Consider the following 18,598-nt stretch of genomic DNA (forward strand, 5'->3'; position numbering starts at 1 on the left):
CGGTTACTCAAACCTAAATGAATACATTTCATTTGTGTGTGGCAAGTTAAGTTTCGATATAACGGTTTAAAGATATTAGCTTGGGTAAATCAGGATTTTCATCTAACGGTGATTATTGAGTGCTTTGTTACCAAGGTAACTTAGATTGCAAACCCTGATTTGAAAACTATATAAGGAGACGTCTAGAAACTGTGCAAAACTAATCCCCACACCTCCTGTATGATAATAGTTGGTTTGCTAGATTCGATTCTCCTTTAATCGTAGGTTTCTTCTCGAGACCCTGTCAATTAACGACTGAAATACTTCATTGGGATTGTGAAGCCAGACGAAACTACTTCTCTTGTAGTTGAGCGTTCTGATCTTTCCATTTTCTTTCGTACGAGTTTAATTGAATAATTGACTTGAGATTATATCTCCAATAGGGCAAGATAAAAAGAAATCCCAAACATCTTCGTCTCATCTTTTATGATTCCGCAATATCTAGTTTCGCTACCATACGATTTAGATTATTGTGAGGTGATTGATAATACTAGGATGTTCTTCGGGAATATAAGTCTGGTTTATCAATTGGTTCTTTTTCACCTTGATGTTTATCAAAAGACAGAACAAAACTTTTAGGTTTATCTGTGGGAGAAGGATTTATCTATCCTTGTAGACTTTTCTGTGTGATACAGATTTGTTTATTAAAGTCTTCGACTTTGGGTCGTAGCAACTCTTAGTTGTGGGTGAGATCAGCTAAGGGAATCAAGTGTGTAGTATCCTGCTGGGATCAAAGACGTAAGCAGCGCAATTGTACCTTGAATCAGTGTGAGATTGATTAGGGTTCAACTACAGTCCAGACAAAAAGCAACACAGACTTCTACAATGGCAATCAGGGATGACTAATCAAGCAATGTTTTAATACCCAGACCGGTGTTGACCCAGTAAAATCACTGGATCAGGGTCAACTGGTTTGACCAATGGTTCAATCGGGGTCACTGGGTCAACTAAATTACATAGTACTTACTTTCATATGAAGACCTAACACGATATATACCAGGGATAAGAAGCGTGAGACAAAAAAAATGTCATTAATCTGACAACCAAGTGTTTCATATGTTCAGTCCCTCATAATTGCCCCTAATATAAATTCCAATTCATAGTTTATGCCATTGAGCCCTAACAACCTGTTTACATTTCTTTGCGTGTGTTTCATCTTATTTCAATACTCGTTTAACAGCAGACAGTATCAACATCTTGCCGCGAACATGTACCAAATCAATCAAGCTTTATTGATTCATTTCTTGATTCTGATTAATATTTTCCATTTACACTTCTATGCTCCTCCGCCGCCAGGACTCATCCCAATTGATGTATTTCTTCCTGAAAAAGCGGGGGTCTAACAACACCACCCAATATTTCGCTTAGCAATCTGTATGGACTAACTCCGAAATACTTTGCTAGAGAATCAACTAGACAGTCAGACTCAATCTAGATAAAAAGTATCTCAAGGAGTTATTATCTCAATCTCTCGATTTGATCTTTACTCAAGCAAATAGAAATCTGCGAGTCTTTATCAAAGAGAGATAACTTGGACGGTACCAAAGACCAATGTCCAAGGATCAATCAACTACAATCAACAATCAAAGGTTGGATTAGAGAAGTTGATGATCTAACACACAACTTGTATTATTTCAATTATATAAAATATAATGCGGAAAAGAAATAACACAGACACCAGAAGTTTTGTTAACGAGGAAACCGCAAATGCAGAAAAACCCCGGGACCTAGTCTAGACGGTATTAAGCCGCTACAGACACTAGCCTACTCCAAGATAACTTCAGAATGATCTATAGTTGAACCCCTATCAATCTCCCACTTATACAAGGTACAGTTGTACTCCTACGCCACTGATCCCAGCAGGACACTGCGTACTTGATTCCCTTTGCTGATCTCACCCACAACAAATAGTTGCTGCAACCCAAAATCACAGACTTGATACTAAACGAATCTGTCTCACACATAAAAGTCTATCAAAAGGATAAATCTGTCTCCCACAGATAAACCCTAGGTTTTGTTCCGTCTTTTGATAATAATCAAGGTGAACAGGAACCAATTGATAATCTGGTCTTATATTCCCGAAGAACAACCTAGATTAATCAATCACCTCTCAATAATCCTTTCTGACTACACAATCGGATTATCGAGGAATCACGAACAGTGGGACGAAGATGTTCGTGACTTCTTTATCTTACCTATCGGAGAACTCGTACGTTCTCAAGCCAATCAATCGATTGTACTCGTACGATAAAAAAGTAAGATCAGATCACGCAACTACGATAAAAGTAGTATCGGTATGGATTAACAATCCCAATGAAGTCTTTAAGTCGTTAATCCGAATTTAGAGAAGAAACTCAAGGGTTAATGGAGATCGACTCTAGCGAGCGCACTAGTATCACACAGACGTGTAGGGATTAAGTTTTGCTCTAGCTAGATATCTCCTATATATAGCCTTTCAAATCAGGGTTTTTTCTTAGGTACAAAGAAAACTCTATCCACCGTTAGATGAAAACCTGATTTAGATTCAAGCCAATATATCTCAACCGTTAGATCGAAAGACATAGCTTGTCACACACACTTAGGTACACGTTTACTGGGTTCGTGAAAACCATGCCCAAACGAGTACGTGTATGTTGGTTCAACATGATAACCCAAAAGGTCAACCATATGAGCATCTCATATTAATCATGTTCTTCTTCACCATAACTAGTCCAATTGATTCAAATGAACTAGTTAGAGAGTTGTTCAATTGTTATGAGATCTTATGTAACTACACAAGACACAATTGAAGCAAAGATGATTCGATTCGATTAAAATCGGCTCATGAACATTATAGCCACGGTTTGAATAAAACATTCTTTAATAATTAATGTTTCATGTTCAGAGCACATCTTTAGATCATAACCTCTTAAGCCACAAACAAATTCGCGGACTTAAGTTCATCGGTTGAGTTTTCCAAACTCAGCAGAAATTCTCGGGTCGAGAACTTCCGCCAGTTCGCGGACTAGGTTCGCGGACTTAACAACAAACGAGTTATTTGGAAATCCCAGCAGAAATTCTAGGTCGAGAACTTCCGTCAGTTCGCGGACTTGGAAAGCCAATTCCACAATCCTACCGATTTCTCTTGATCAACAAAGTTTGAAAAACTTCGGTTCAAGGAATACATGGTTATATAATCTAAACTCTCATTTCAATCATTGAAACATTCAAAGAGGGCGATATTCAGTCATGAAGAACAACATACCTTTCTCGTCAGAGCAATTTCCAAAGTGATTGAAGCTTTGATGACTTTCGTCACTAGGTGAAGATAAACTTGATCAAAGCGAAACGCTTTACTAACACACGATTTCGAGTAAAAAATAAGCAATGAATACTCAGCTCGAAATATCAAGTGTGTATGGTCTAGTCTATTGATAGACACATTTTTGTGTCTAAGTTGTCCTCAATTTTCTACATTGTTAGCACTCAATTTTATACTAATTTTGGTATTTTATGTGTTTGTAGGCATTTTTGGGAAACAAACATTTTTGGAAAAATCGGCTCGAAAAGTTGTTTACAGCACCCCCCGGAGGATATTTGCTATGCGGACTCTCACTTTGGTTAAGGGGCACCTCAATTACTAAGGGGCACCCCAATTACTATTTACACCCCAGGGGCACCAACTGCTATTCACACCCCCCCTTCATTTGAGTTTTCAGTTTGGCGGGAAACTATGTGCAACAATGGCAGAATTTAGGGTTCGCGTTTTGGGCAGAATTGAAGGAGACTCAATGGCTGAAATTTCATGGGAAGGCCTGTTTAGGCTTAACAAGCATGGTATGATCGACGTTTTGAGTTATAATTGGCTGGAGATTCATATTGAAGAAGTCAGGGAGTTGCGTATTTTTCTTTTAAAAACCCGATTATCCCTGTTTTGGATTTGGAGGAGTTTTAAGGAGATTCAACGGCTGAAGTTGATTGGGTTTGTTCCTCTGAGTGTAACAGACGTCGTACAGTCGTTCGATTCAGCTAGATTTGACTGGAGAATTTGTTAGAAGTAAAACAGGGCAGTCATACACGGTGGCTTTATTCTCGGGATTTTGGTGATATTTTTGGGTAGCTGGCATGTGGATACGCAGTGTTTTGCTCCGACTGATATGAGGATCAACGAGTATGGCGTGTGTAAGCCTCCAATATACGCATGCATTGAAGAAAAAGGAATAAAAATATAATCCGGAGGTGGCAGAGTTAATGTGGATTACTCGGATTAATGATCGAAGATTTTTGATGTTGTCCAGTATATATGGGATGCTGGGATGTTGTAGAGGGGGAATGGAGAGTTTGGGAGAGGAATAGAGCACCACAGAGTCGAAAAATCAAGCTGCAGAAACTCCATTTCTGCTGCTGTAAAGATGAAGAACACGAAGAATAGACTTACCAGGACAGTCGTTTTCCAACAGTGACAACGACACTTAGCCGAGGGTCGTATAGCTACAGTGGTTGCGACACATAGTGACAGTCGTAGAAGCTACATCGTCAGTAACAATTTATTGTTGTATCTGTAACAATTATAACTGTTACAAAGGCCCTGTTTTATACCTTTTCTCCTTGTAAACACCTTTTTGAGCAATGAAAAATTCCTTTGAGTGTGTTTTCACCATGCGGAGCTAGACCCCATCACTGGGACAATGGAGGAAGCAACTTTTCATGATTGTGGTAAATGAATTAATTCTTTTATTGACTTTTTGCATAGATTTAACTTTTTTATGATTTCTATTAATTATTTGTTATTTTGTTAGATACCGCATGCTTAGTTCTAAATACTTTAGATGCGTCATGCTTTTAACTTACAAATAATATTTTACGAAATCTATTTTTGGCAAAGAACTAGAGTAAAAACTTCTTTTGTTTGACATATATTGTCTAGAGTTAATGACTGAACCATAACAATATGAAAAGTAGTGGAATCCCGCGTCTCAGCGTCTCTTCATCTTGTGAAAAATTGTGTATATATATTTTTTTCTTTATTAAGTCTTAAAACAAATTCTCAACAAATCTGAGTGAACGAATCATCTTACTACAACATCATTGAAAAATATCATCATCTATATAGCATACGACTTGTCTCATAAGAAGTAGGAGAAGAATAGATAGACTTTAGAGTGATAGATAAGTTCAAGTCTTCACATACCTTTTTGTTGATGAAGTTTCACGGTTCCTTGGTGTAGATCTTCGTCGTTGTCGTTGAATCGCCATGAAGTCCTTGAGCTCAACTACACTTTTCTTATCTTAGTCCGAGATTTAGCTAATAGGCTAGAAATCAAGACTTTATAGTTTTGATCACTAACATTGACAAACATGCTTGATATAGCAACGCATGCGAGTTCGACCGAGCTATGCTCTAACAATCTCCCCCTTTATCAATTTTAGTGACAAAACTATTAATACATATGGAATACAAAAAAGATAAACTTTAGTGGCTCCTATTCCATAGTCCAATCTTCAACGTTCCTTGAAATCTTCGTCCTTCCAAGTACTCCAATGATCCCAAAGGTTGTAAGTTTAGTATCACCGTTGTTGAAGATCCGTAGCAATAACAATGAGAGAAATTGAGATTCTCGATCATTATTATACAATATCATAGTATTATTATGAACATCAAATCCAATTGCATCACGACTTTAACAACAATACTATGGTGATGTGTATCACTCCCCCTTAGTCAATACTCCATCTCGATCATGGAAACCACTCCCCCTTACACAATGATCCGAAAACCATATGTATTTGTAGTGTGACCTACAATATTTCTCCCCCTTTTTGTCAATAAAATTGGCAAAGGTACAAGAACGGGTTCATAATGAAATTTCCACAAGAGACATTTCATGACCAAAAGAAAGAAAACACATCATCTTAATTTAGATGCAATCTTATAGCCGAAGCTAACAGCATTCATCAAGGAGTTTTAAGACGCAAGATAACCCCTTTAAAATTCCACAGCCGCACTCCCCGCAGGATATTACCATTAAGCACAAGTTCAAAAGAACTCTCCCCCATTTGATGTCATTCCCAAGAGAACAACATGAGCGACCTTAATTTCGAAATAAAAGAAGGATTTTTATTTGGATACCAAAAACCATGTGAATGATTTTTTATACCCAAAACTCAACCAAAATACTCACAAGTAAACCCATGAATATTCTAATTGGAATACGCAATTAAATCAAAACCACAAAAGTGATCAATTTAATTGAAAGTGCTCAACACAAGTAAACTCACGGAGCAACAGGCTACGACTAAGTTAATCATATGGAGGTGACTAACAAAATCGTTCAAGTACTCAACATAAGGAAAACCTTACGGAATACGCGACTACATTAACCAATAAAACATGATAGTGTAGCCGTTCATATACTCAACACAAAAGCTTGTGAAATATATGAAGAACTCAACTAGATTAATTACAAGAGAACCTATAATTAATCTAATCGAAAAGCAAACAACCAAACTAATCACCAAAGTAATTAATTTAATTATTCTGGGCTCAACATAAAAGAGATTATGGAACCCCGACTAAGATAATCATAGAACATGACCATCTTAACCGTATATGTACTCAACATAAGAAAAAAGCTTATGGAGTACAAACTAAATAACCAAGGATGATTAATTTAGTTCATAAAGCTCGACATATAGTATCCTACGGAACAACCAACAAAGCCAAGGTTAATCGACATAGTTGTAAGGTGCTCAACATAAGACACACAATGGAGCCTTCACGGTAAACATAAAAATGGATCAATGAAGATCAATATCGTGGATAACATACAAGGATCTATTATATCATTGCATCATTATATGCATAATGACATAATAGACTTTATCCTTGTAATACAAAATATTTTAACCTATTTTTCATCAAAATAAATGATTGCATAGGCTTAACTTTTGTAAATGTCAAAAGTCCATCCGTCCTTTAAACCCATAAACAAATACCGATCATGAACGACTTTACTTTTGACACAAATATGGGACCTTCAAGTTCACTGACGCAAACAATACATATCCCATAAAAATATTGCAATATAACAAACCATTAAAATAATGCAATAACGATCATCCTCCAAATATTTTTAGAATTTAAAACAAATAAACCTAAAAGGAATCATAAGAAGATGAAACAAAACAGCTATGTGTAGTCACAACCTTCACTATTCAAAACACTATTTATTCTTCCAACTAAGCTAAAAAGAAGACATACTAGGTATCTAAATCAAAACTCTTAAAGAAGAACCAGACACAAACAAAATTAAACTAACGGTCCAGCAGATTCATGAGCCGTGTGATTATTGTGCTCACAAGCATCAGTAACCTCTACAACATTGGATGAAACAACCCTTTTAGGAAACTCCTTAACAATGTTCTTCATGAGAGAAAGATTACAGTTAACCTTTTCCAATTTGGCTCTTACAACATCAAGGCACTTAATTGTTCCAACCAATTGCTGAGAATCAATAACCACTTTAGTTGGAATCTTCTCCCCAATATCTGAGTAGGAAACAGGAGATTGAGGAAAGGATCTTTCAACCTCAACAAGAGTTCCCTTCTCTTTATCAAACTCAAAGTATATACCATTATCAAGAAAGTCTTCAGGCAAGTCCCATGAAGAAGAAGCCATTGAAGAAAAACCTAGAGTGAAAGAATTTAACTCAATATGGAGGGTATATAAATGGTTTGAGAGAATTAGGGTTTGAAAGGTAGGTATAAGAGACAAATCCCAAAACCATACACAAACCCTTACGGGTAGAGCAAAAGACCTCGTAACAGAAACTCGAAGATATAAAAAACAAGAAGAAGACAACACAAACTTAACAAAAAGTTTTTAAGGACTAAGACAAAATACTCATGTAAAAGTAAATGACTGATTATCCATCTAAGAACGATAAGAAACTAGCTAGATAATCAAGATTACTTTGCCAAGAGTACACCTATTCAATTCTCACACCACTAGGATTTTTGATGGGTGACAGATCAACCTTGTGATTAATTAGCACAAGTATGAGCATTTAGCTCATTAAATACCATGGATTTCGTTTAGCCTTCCTTCTTTGGTTATCCCTCATTCCAGAAAAATGAGACACAACATGTTTGGCATGTCCTTCTGAAGACTCTTTCTGAGGACTAAACCTAGGACCTCTTGTCACTGGTTCAAGAGGATCAGAGTGGATAGGAATCCATTTTCTAGATTTAGATTTACCAAAGACTTTCTTATAAACATAGAGAGTATTTTCATCACAAATGTGAGAATTTATTCGTTTAGAATGTACCTGTGCCCTGTGATCATGTTTATAAGATTCTTGATTTTCTGTGGGTTTATGTTTCACTGCAGTGGCAGACAGCCTATTTACTCCATTGACAATAGAAAGAAGCAATTTGTGAAATCTAGAAACTTGTTTCCTTCTGGAAAAACAATGGATAGCATAGTGATTTCCTTTTCCACAGAAGGTACAGGTTCGTGGAGGTGAAGTAACAACAGGCACTTGTTTAACCTTCATAGCCACCAGAGAAGATTGTAAGTTATAAAAACTTTTCTTGACACAATCTTCATCAGGAGAAACTTTAATTCTGTACAGTAACTCATGAGAATTAGAATGTGCAGAAGAACTTTTCTTTAAAACAGAGTTTTCCTTTTCCAAGGATTTGCACTGTTCATGGGCTACGACAAAAGATGCTTCAAGTTCCTTTTTCTCAACACGAAGGCTGTCAAGATTCGATGAATGCGTCTTGATCGACACTTCTTCTCTAATTGAGCCTTCTTTTACCAGCTTTTCAAGAATACGAATCTTTTCACGCCGTTGATTGTTTTCTTGAAGAAGTTTCTCAATTTCCTTAAAGAATGACCCTATAATGTCATAGAGTACTTGTTCACGATCAATAGACTTTTCAAATTCATCAATGAGTTTTCCATGATCCTGAAGATTAATATACTCAGTAGAATTTTTTGAAATTCTGGTGAGCTCCATTTCAGCTTTTGCCATTATGTCCAACGTCTCATTGGAGGAAGAATGCCTTTCACAAAATGAGACATTCTTCTTACCTCGGGATTCGGAAGAATCATCTAAGGAGTGACCCTTTGAGGTATTTCCGAGACACTTGACAAAGTTGACAGCTTTATGAGGCATTTTGGTATGCGTATGATATTCTGTCCACAGAGTCAGATCGCTAGAAACACAGACTGATGAGGTCTTAGCGTGTTTGCCTGCTCTGATACCAATTGAAAAAAGCGGGGGTCTAACAACACCACCCAATATTTCGCTTAGCAATCTGTATGGACTAACTCCGAAATACTTTGCTAGAGAATCAACTAGACAGTCAGACTCAATCTAGATAAAAAGTATCTCAAGGAGTTATTATCTCAATCTCTCGATTTGATCTTTACTCAAGCAAATAGAAATCTGCGAGTCTTTATCAAAGAGAGATAACTTGGACGGTACCAAAGACCAATGTCCAAGGATCAATCAACAAACAAAGGTTGGATTAGAGAAGTTGATGATCTAACGCACAACCTGTATTATTTCAATTATATAAAATATAATGCGGAAAAGAAATAACACAGACACCAGAAGTTTTGTTGACGATAAAACCGCAAATACAGAAAAACCCCGGGACCTAGTCCAGATTGAATACACACTGTATTAAGCCGCTACAGACACTAGCCTAATCCAAGCTAACTTCAGACTGATCTATAGTTGAACCCCTATCAATCTCCCACTGATAGAAGGTACAGTTGTACTCCTACGCCTCTGATCCCAGCAGGACACTGCGTACTTGATTCCCTTTGCTGATCTCACCCACAACAAAGAGTTGCTGCAATCCAAAATCACAGACTTGATAATAAACGAATATGTCTCACACAGAAAAGTCTATCAAAAGGATAAATCTGTCTCCCACAGATAAACCCCAGGTTTTGTTCCGTCTTTTGATAATAACCAAGGTGAACAGGAACCAATTGATAATCCGGTCTTATATTCCCGAAGAACATCCTAGATTAATCAATCACCTCTCAATAATCCTTCCTGACTACACAAGAGGATTATCGAGGAATCACGAACAGTGAGACGAAGATGTTCGTGTCTTCTTTATCTTACCTATCGGAGAACTCGGACGTTCTTAAGCCAATCAATAGATTGTACTCGTACGATAGAAAAGTAAGATCAGACCACACAACTACGAAAAAAATAGTATCGGTCTGGCTTCACAATCTCAATGAAGTCTTTAAGTCGTTAACCCGAATTTAGAGAAAAAACTCAAGGGTTAATGGAGATCGACTTTAGCGAGCGTACTAGTATCACACATACGTGTGGGGATTAAGTTTTGCTCTAGCTAGATGTCTCATATATATAGCCTTTCAAATCAGGGTTTTTGCCTTAGGTACAAAGCAAACTCTATCCATCGTTAGATGAAAACCTGATTTAGATTCAAGCCAATATCTCTCGACCGTTAGATCGAAAGACATAGCTTGTCACATGCACTTAGGTACACGTTTACTGGGTTCGTGAAACCATGCCCAAACGAGTACTGTATGTTGGTTCAACATGATAACCCAAAAGGTCAACCATATGAGCATCTCATATTAATCATGTTCTTCTTCACCATAACTAGTCCAATTGACTCAAATGAACTAGTTAGAGAGTTGTTCAATTGCTATGAGATCTTATGTAACTACACAAGACACAATTGAAGCAAAGATGATTTGATTCGATTAGAATCGGCTCATGAACATTATATCCACGGTTTGCATAAAGCATTCTTTAATAATTAATGTTTCATGTTCAGAGCACATCTTTAGATCATAACCTCTTAAGCCACAAACAAGTTCGCGGACTAGGTTCGCGGACTTAACAGCAAACGAGTTATTTGGAAATCCCAGCACAAATTCTCGGTCGAGAACTTCCGTCAGTTCGCGGACTGGGTTCGCGGACTTGGCAAGCCAATTCTACAATCCTACCGATTTCTCTTGATCAACAAAGTTTGAAAAACTTCGGTTCAAGGAATACATGGTTATATAATCTAAACTCTCATTTCAATCATTGAAACATTCTCAGAGGGCGATATTTAGTAGTGAAGAACAACAAACCTTTCTCGTCAAAGCAATTTCCAAAGTGATTGAAACTTTCATGACTTTCGTCACTAGGTGAAGATAAACTTGATCAAAGCGAAACGCTTTACCAACACATGATTTCGAGTAAAAGATAAGCAATGAATACTCATCTCGAAATATCAAGTGTGTATGATCTAGTATATATAGCATACGAATTTTGTCTCATAAGAAGTAGGAGAAGAATAGATAGACTTTCGAGTGATAGATAAGTTCAAGTCTTCACATACCTTTTTGTTGATGAAGTTCCACGGTTCCTTGGTGTAGATCTTCGTCGTTGTCGTTGAATCGCCATGAAGTCTTTGAGCTCAACTACACTTTTCCTATCCTAGTCCGAGACTTAGCTAATAGGCTAGAAATCAAGACTTTATAGTTTTGATCACTAACATTGACAAACATGCTTGATATAGCAACGCATGCGAGTTCGACCGAGCTATGCTCTAACACTTCCCTTTTCCATTGTTTAATTTAATGTAATAAACAAATCCAAGTTCTAGTTATGCTTATCTTCTTCTATAAACCAATTTTCTTGTGATTCATTGACGAAGAGGGAGTTTAATATCCCTTCTGTTAACGAAAAAAAATTTACAGAAAAAAAAAACTCGAAATTTTGATGGAGAAGAAATTTGGTGAACTGGCAGAAACCCAGCTGGGTTAATTGGTTCGTTGGTTGAACCGACCGGTTCATCGGGTTTTTGAATAGATTAGTGGGTGAAGGGTGACCCAACCCTTTTTCCTTACTGGTTCACCGGTTTATCGGGCGAATCGGACGGTCCGGGTTTTAAAACACTGTAATCAAGCACGCAGAAGCATACAAAGTCAATATGTCACTAACTCAATGGCACAATTCAAAATGAGCTGCTTCATTCTTCATAATCAAACCATAAACAACTTAGAAGCCATTCAAAGAAGATATTGGTGGAAAAAGTAACAAGGTAAGGGAGGCTATTTCAAATCTTGGGAAAGTGTCAGCATTCCAAAAAGATGGAGAGGTCTAGGATTAAAAAAATCTAAATGTCTTTAATGAAGCAATGATTACAAAACTGACTTGGAGATTATTTCAAGAAAAAGAAGGAAAATGGGTTGAAGTTCTGAAAGCTAAACATTTTGAAAAGGAAAATATTCTTCAAGATGATTTCTCAAGCAATGGAAATGCCATATGGAAAAGTATATGTACTGGCATTAATTGGGTGAAGCAATTCCATTTATGGCAGATTGAAAATGGCAAAACTGTTTATGTGCTCAGATATTATTGGATAGAGGGTTACACTGCTCAGCAAATCCAACAAAATTTCTCTGCTTATGATGAGTACCCATACTACATGACAACGACTGAGCTGTTTGATGATCATACTCAAAACCGGAACCTAAATATGCTACAAAAATACTTCACCCAAGACCAGATGAAGAAGATTCTAAACATCGGACCATCTATGCAGAATGAAGACAAAATTTTATGGTCTCTTACAAAAAGTGGACACTTTACGGTCAATACCACCTATAAGGCAATTCTCTGCCAGAAGAATCCAAGCTTAGCTAGCAAAGAAGATGGAGCTAAATTCTGGCTCAGCATATGGCATCTTCAGATTCCAAATAAATGCCAATTATTCTTGTGGAAAGTAGCTCATGGTATCATCCCTGTTAATGAAAGATATGCAAGGCATTCTCAAAATCAGGAGGTGCAATGCCAAAGATGCAACATTGATGCAGAAAATATTATTCATCTTCTGATTCAATGCAATTATGCTAGAAGTGTGTAGAATGCAATATCTCCTGAAATTGATCAAGAGCTAAGTAATGTCACAGACATCAGGCAATGGTTAAAAAGTTGGTGCAATTCAGATAACAACATCTCTTTCAACAAGAAAGTTAAAATAAAAAACCTAATAGTCATTATTATGTGGTTTATATGGAAGTCCAGATGTGAACTGATCTTCAACAACATCAGATGCACAAGCTCAAGCTTAAAACACAGAATCATTACTTACTGCAATGAAAGCAATATTCACACTAACTTTAGTAGTAACCAGGATCGGGTTGTTAACCATATAGTTGACAAAAATGTGGTCAGATGCACTGACAACAAGCACTGGAAACCACCTCCTGTAGGAAAGCTGAAAATTAACATTAATGCTTCTGTTTTTCCTGATAATTTTCATGCCGGTATTGCTCTAATTATAAGGGATTTTACAGGAAGGATGATGGAGGTCTGGACTTTGGTAGAAAGGGTTAGAGATGTTGCTCAAGCTGAAGCAATTACAGTTCTAAAAACTCTTCAATGGATCATCCAGTTGTAGCTGCAGAATGTCATTATGGAGGGAAACAACAAAGAAATTATGGAAAGAACAAGTGGAACTCATATCATCACCAGATAGGAAGATAGTAATGTTGTTAGGGAGTGTCAACACTTACTCAAGTATTTAGGTAATGTCCATGTGTGTTTTAAAAGTAGGAAAAGTAATCAAGTAGCAGATATACTTGTTAAGTTTGCTAGAAATAATAGTTGTGCTAGAAAATGGAGTTCCGAACTCCTATGTGTGTCCGTTCTAGTCTTCTAGATTAGAAGTTGTAAAAATGTCATGTATTGTTTAGCTCTGCTTTGTCTTGTGCTTAATGGAAATCTTTTAGCTTTTTCTTTCCATCAAAAGAAAAGAAGAAAAAAAAGATTGATTAATTAGCGGTTGACCCGTTACCACTTTAGAATCTCTACCTTTTTTTTTTTTTGATCTGAATCTCTACCCTTGTTACTTGGCTCATAAAATTAGATCAGTCATGAAGTCTAAAATGCCACGTGCATACTCGTTACAGTGTGCATAAAATCGGACTCTAGTATTACTTCTTGTTGGAGACAAAACTGAGAATGTCAGAGCTTCCGCATACACAGCTATTGAAAGACTTTTTTCTGTTGTAAATTTAGAATATAGTGATTTCTGAGAAATTTTAACAGTAATAAAAAGAACCCCGCAAGAGAGAAAAACAGCAAATTCCAGAAACTCATTGACTCACCATCATATGACCTTCCCCTATACAGCATGATAGTGTCAATCAATCATCAAACCCCAACAAACAACTCCCAGCGCTCCTTCCAAAAAAAAAAAAGTCTTCCGATCATCTATTATCAGTTAAAATCATCTTCTAAGTGTAAATGAGTTTGTTAGCACCTACACAACCTGCTGCTCAAGAGTATATGTTAGCCAACTTCTCCTCGAATCCACCATCATCACCGTCATAATAATCTTCATAACCATCTTCTTCATCTTCGTCAATCACCGATTCCATCCAATTTTTCTCAACAGATTCATCATCCCTTCTCTCATCACCAACGTGATGATTATTTTCTTGTTTCGACCTTGGACTATTACTACTGTCATTCACCGAACCCGACATCTTTTTCTCCTTGAGTATCTCATTTAGGGGTTTTGGCCCCTCAAAGTCCCCCGCCAATGACCTCGTTTTAGTGACTCGATGCCTTTTGCTCCCAAACCTCTTTCCTCCTCCAGCCTCCGTAGGTTTCATTTTCTCCTCCGTAAACAAGTCGCGAGTAGAAGTATCAGGTCGCCCTCTCTTTTTCCTATTAACAGGGACCTTGGGGGAAACCTCAGATGGAAGAAAATGTGGTCTGCGCCTGTTTTCATTCTCATATTGCCGTGAACTATTTCGGCGAGTTTCTGACAGGCTCAGTAAGCTTCTTCTGTCGACACCACTTACGTCACGATCTTGACTACCATACCCAATCGTCCTATGACTCACTTCAGATGCCAGTTGTCGAGGGCGAGGGTGCTGACTCATGCCAAGCAGTCTAGGGTACTCTTTGCCTTTTATTTCCAGACTAGTTGGGCCATACCTTCTAGGGTTGTACGGTTGATAACCTTCAATCCTCTTACGTCTCCTTAGTTCATCCCGAAGATCCATGTCATTTCTGCCCTTAACTTCCACTTTCCTAGGCAAGATTTTTCTCATTTCATATGGTACATGATCCAAATCCCTGTCCATCAACTGATTGGAGGCACCACAAGCATAATCAAACATCTTTTCTTCATCTAAGTCAACATACAGGTCATGTATTCCACTAACATACATAACTTCTGCTCCTGTGTACTCCATAGGATCATATCCAACAGAATCCTTGTACTCGCGCTGAAGCATATAGTCATGGAGTCTGACACCTTCTCTATCATGTACTGGTTCATACTCATGGTCATCCTCGTACTCCTCCAGCCCATTGTCCACTAGTACATCCAGACCTGGGGATGACTCCCACCACTCTTCTCGTTCAATGTGTTCCTCCTCAACTTGTTCCCCTGAGCGTTTTTGTTCAGGGCTAGGACTTTGTTCACTACCATCTTCTGCTGAACGGGGGGTATCGGACTTGACAGGTTCCTCCTCATTACCTGGCAATGATGCCTGCAGAGACGGGCTTCGCTCCAATACTTTCCTTTTAACTGGTTGCGAGGCAACTTCTTGAGGTCGAAACTGCACCTTCACAGCTGATTTTGATGTGATACATTTAACTGGATTGGACGGTGCTTCAATTGCAGGTTGTACTTTAATACTTTCCGTATACGTCTTAGTTTCTGGAGGATGGATGTTAACTACTGGAGCTTTCTTCGGTACTTTGGGAGTAGCTGAAACATCATTTGGACCATGCATGAAAGTGCATTTATCACCCTTGTTACAAAACCCGTTAAAGTAGAAATAACACGGCACACTGACTTTGTTAACAAGCACGGATGAATGTCGTGGCACAGTAGCAGGGAAGGACGATTGCTGTGGCACAGTAGCAGGCACGGATGACTGTTGCGGCACAGTAGCAGGCTCAGACGTTGTCTCAGGTCGTTCTAAAGGCTGCAACAGTAACAAGAGGATTAGATGGCATTACGAACTCCCTAGAAGAACAAACAGTCCTAAAGATGTCGTGGAACTATACAGTCAATAACACATGGGCATGTATGCTTAGCTGATTGAATATTGATAAATATAACATAGACATGTTGACTGATAAATTAAATAAAAAAGATCGAGACTAAAAGACAGTTCCATGCATTCAAACCCGGAGATGAAATAAACAGAATAATACATTCAATTAAAGAGACAATGTTCCCTTCAGTCTTCTTATATCTTTGAAAGAAAACAGCTATATTTAAAAACTCAAAATTCCACAGAAATCATCAGAAAATTTCCTAATCATCTTTAACCAAACTCCTATTCCAGATACAACCTAAACACCAGTTTAAAAAACTTGGCCATCAAATCCTTCAACGATTCAGAAATTTCCACATTTCTATAAAGTAGCTCTTACAGAGGAACCTATGCCCATGCATATGAATATACAACGGAAACCGAAAAACACGTGTTGAAGTTTAAACTGATAAAATATGGACATAGTATGATAAACATGGTCAAAATTGAAAGACAAAAGTTCCCAACATTATGAAGCATCTGTCTTCAAGCACCCAGAGATGGAAAAACAGACGAATACATTTGTTTAAGTCCTGCTGACATAAATGTTATAAATGCAAAGAACTCCATTTAAGAAATCAGAAATCCACAGCCAAAGGAATCATCAAATTATCACACTTTCGTCTTGACCAAACTCCTCCTATTCTAACTTCAACCAAAATACCAGTTTCAAAAACTCAGTCCACTAAATCCCTATTAAGAAATTTCTGCATATATATATAAAGTGACACCTACAAAAGATAAACACCAGTTAACTTGTAGGCATATGGATGTCAGATATGCAAAAAGAAAACTCAGACCTATCCCAAATGACGCCAGCATTCATATTACTACTATTTTCCTTAACTTGTGACAGATTAAATCATTAAACTATCCGTTAATATTCAAAAAACAACAGTACACCACCATGAACAATACAAGCCAAGTTAATCTTACTACATTCTTCCGACCATATGCAAATGTAAATTACAATCTGATGAAAATGTCACAAATCACATTTATTTGAAAGATATTTGTAGCGAAAAAAAGAAAGAAAAAACTGAAAATCTTACCGGATGTCGAAAAGAACAGGTGGGGTTTAAGCAATTTCCAGCCAACCAGTAATAACAATCCCTCGGATTAAGCCTCGCTACCTCACTATGCCGGAACTCACACTCCATCCCCTACAAAGATTTACAATCCTTCTCAATGTTAATAACAAAAAAAAAAAGATAGACTGAAAATATAATAACAAACCTAGAAACCCATCCAATAGCAAACAAGAAACCCTAAACCACGGGGTTTACAATTTTGGGAAACCCTAATAGAAACCAAAGTAAATGATAAAGAAAGATACAAACCTTTTTGCAGGTGAGAGGCGATGCTAAGAAATAAACACAATCGGTATTTCCTTTCTTTATATCCATTTGATAAAATGACGATGGTATGATTATTTCTCTATCAAAACTAGAGGAGTCCGGAGCCTGAAGTTGCGGTCATGGCGGAGAGAAGAAGAACATTCTACATTTTACAGAATGAAAAACAAAACTAGTGACGGTTCGGGCTTGGATGATTTCTTTTTGCGGGCTGTTTATTGAGGTGGGTATGTGCCTCAAATCATAACTAGACATGTGCCACTTGCATCTAAGAAATATATTAAACAATTTTTAAGGCAGTGACTAAATGCAATCCATATTTGGGTTAAATACAATCCAAAATATAAATTTATGTTTTGATTAAATACAACCGGTCATTTTTACGATGTGTAGGTTGTCAAACTTTACCCACGTTAAACGGGAGAAACACAAAAAGGAAATAAAGAGCAGAACGGGGAAATATAAGAAAAAATAACAGTGCAGTAATCTCGTCATTGAATTCACCACTATGTCGTAAGGAAAGTTCCTCAATAATCCGGATTTGTATGAAGATTTTTTTTTCTGGGTATTCCAGTGTGCTAGTTATTTCGCTACTGATTGGTTCCAAATCAAACTAATTTTGATTCGAAATCAGAGATCCCAAACTGATAATCTTAAAAACAAAACCATTATAAACTGAGAAATCGTGGGCTACTATTCATATGAATACCCTATGAATTTATCTTCCCTTAATAGAACAATCAATCCTTTATTTTAAGATTTTCATCTTAATTTCGTAGGATAGCCTAGGAAATTACAAACACATAGGAAACTGAAAATAAAAAACATTAATCAAATAAAATTTATCATCATCGATGATCTTTCATTCTTTAATCTTAATTTTATATTTACTCATTAGTGGTCTCACTCCATAGTCGTATGGGAAGTTAATGGAGAAAAAGATCCACAAGAAATGAACGGAAGAAGAAAGAAAGAGAACGGCTTAGCGTTGACAGGCAGGTTGTATTTACTCATACCGTCAATTAAAGTGAGAAGTCAAACGTGGGTTGTATTTAAACTATCCGTGGATTGTATTTAGTCACTGCCATTTTTAATTTTACTTTTGATC

At 37.2% G+C, this 18,598-nt stretch overlaps 1 protein-coding gene across 1 annotated transcript; it reads right to left on the bottom strand.

The window, feature by feature from the left end:
- Positions 1-14,059: 14,059 nt before the first annotated feature.
- Positions 14,060-17,676, bottom strand: LOC113281318 (zinc finger CCCH domain-containing protein 17-like). Its single transcript, XM_026530028.1, has 3 exons — positions 17,476-17,676; positions 17,188-17,298; positions 14,060-16,021 (listed from the first exon to the last, which is right to left on the bottom strand). The coding sequence occupies exons 1-3, from the start codon at positions 17,539-17,541 to the stop codon at positions 14,354-14,356; spliced, it is 1,845 nt and encodes a 614-aa protein (XP_026385813.1). The 5' UTR covers positions 17,542-17,676; the 3' UTR covers positions 14,060-14,353.
- Positions 17,677-18,598: the final 922 nt, after the last annotated feature.

Source organism: Papaver somniferum, chromosome 5 (assembly GCF_003573695.1).
Source record: "Papaver somniferum cultivar HN1 chromosome 5, ASM357369v1, whole genome shotgun sequence".
Lineage (NCBI taxonomy): Eukaryota > Viridiplantae > Streptophyta > Magnoliopsida > Ranunculales > Papaveraceae > Papaver > Papaver somniferum.

What these genes read in the sequence shown, in the direction of transcription:
- LOC113281318 (XM_026530028.1), bottom strand. Translation starts at nt 17,541, where the DNA reads ATGGATATAAAGAAAGGAAATACCGATTGTGTTTATTTCTTAGCATCG. An exon ending in CGCCTCTCACCTGCAAAAAG is followed by an intron (nt 17,299 to 17,475) that starts GTTTGTATCTTT and finishes AAATCTTTGTAG; the next exon opens with GGGATGGAGTGTGAGTTCCG. An exon ending in CCTGTTCTTTTCGACATCCG is followed by an intron (nt 16,022 to 17,187) that starts GTAAGATTTTCA and finishes TTACTGTTGCAG; the next exon opens with CCTTTAGAACGACCTGAGAC.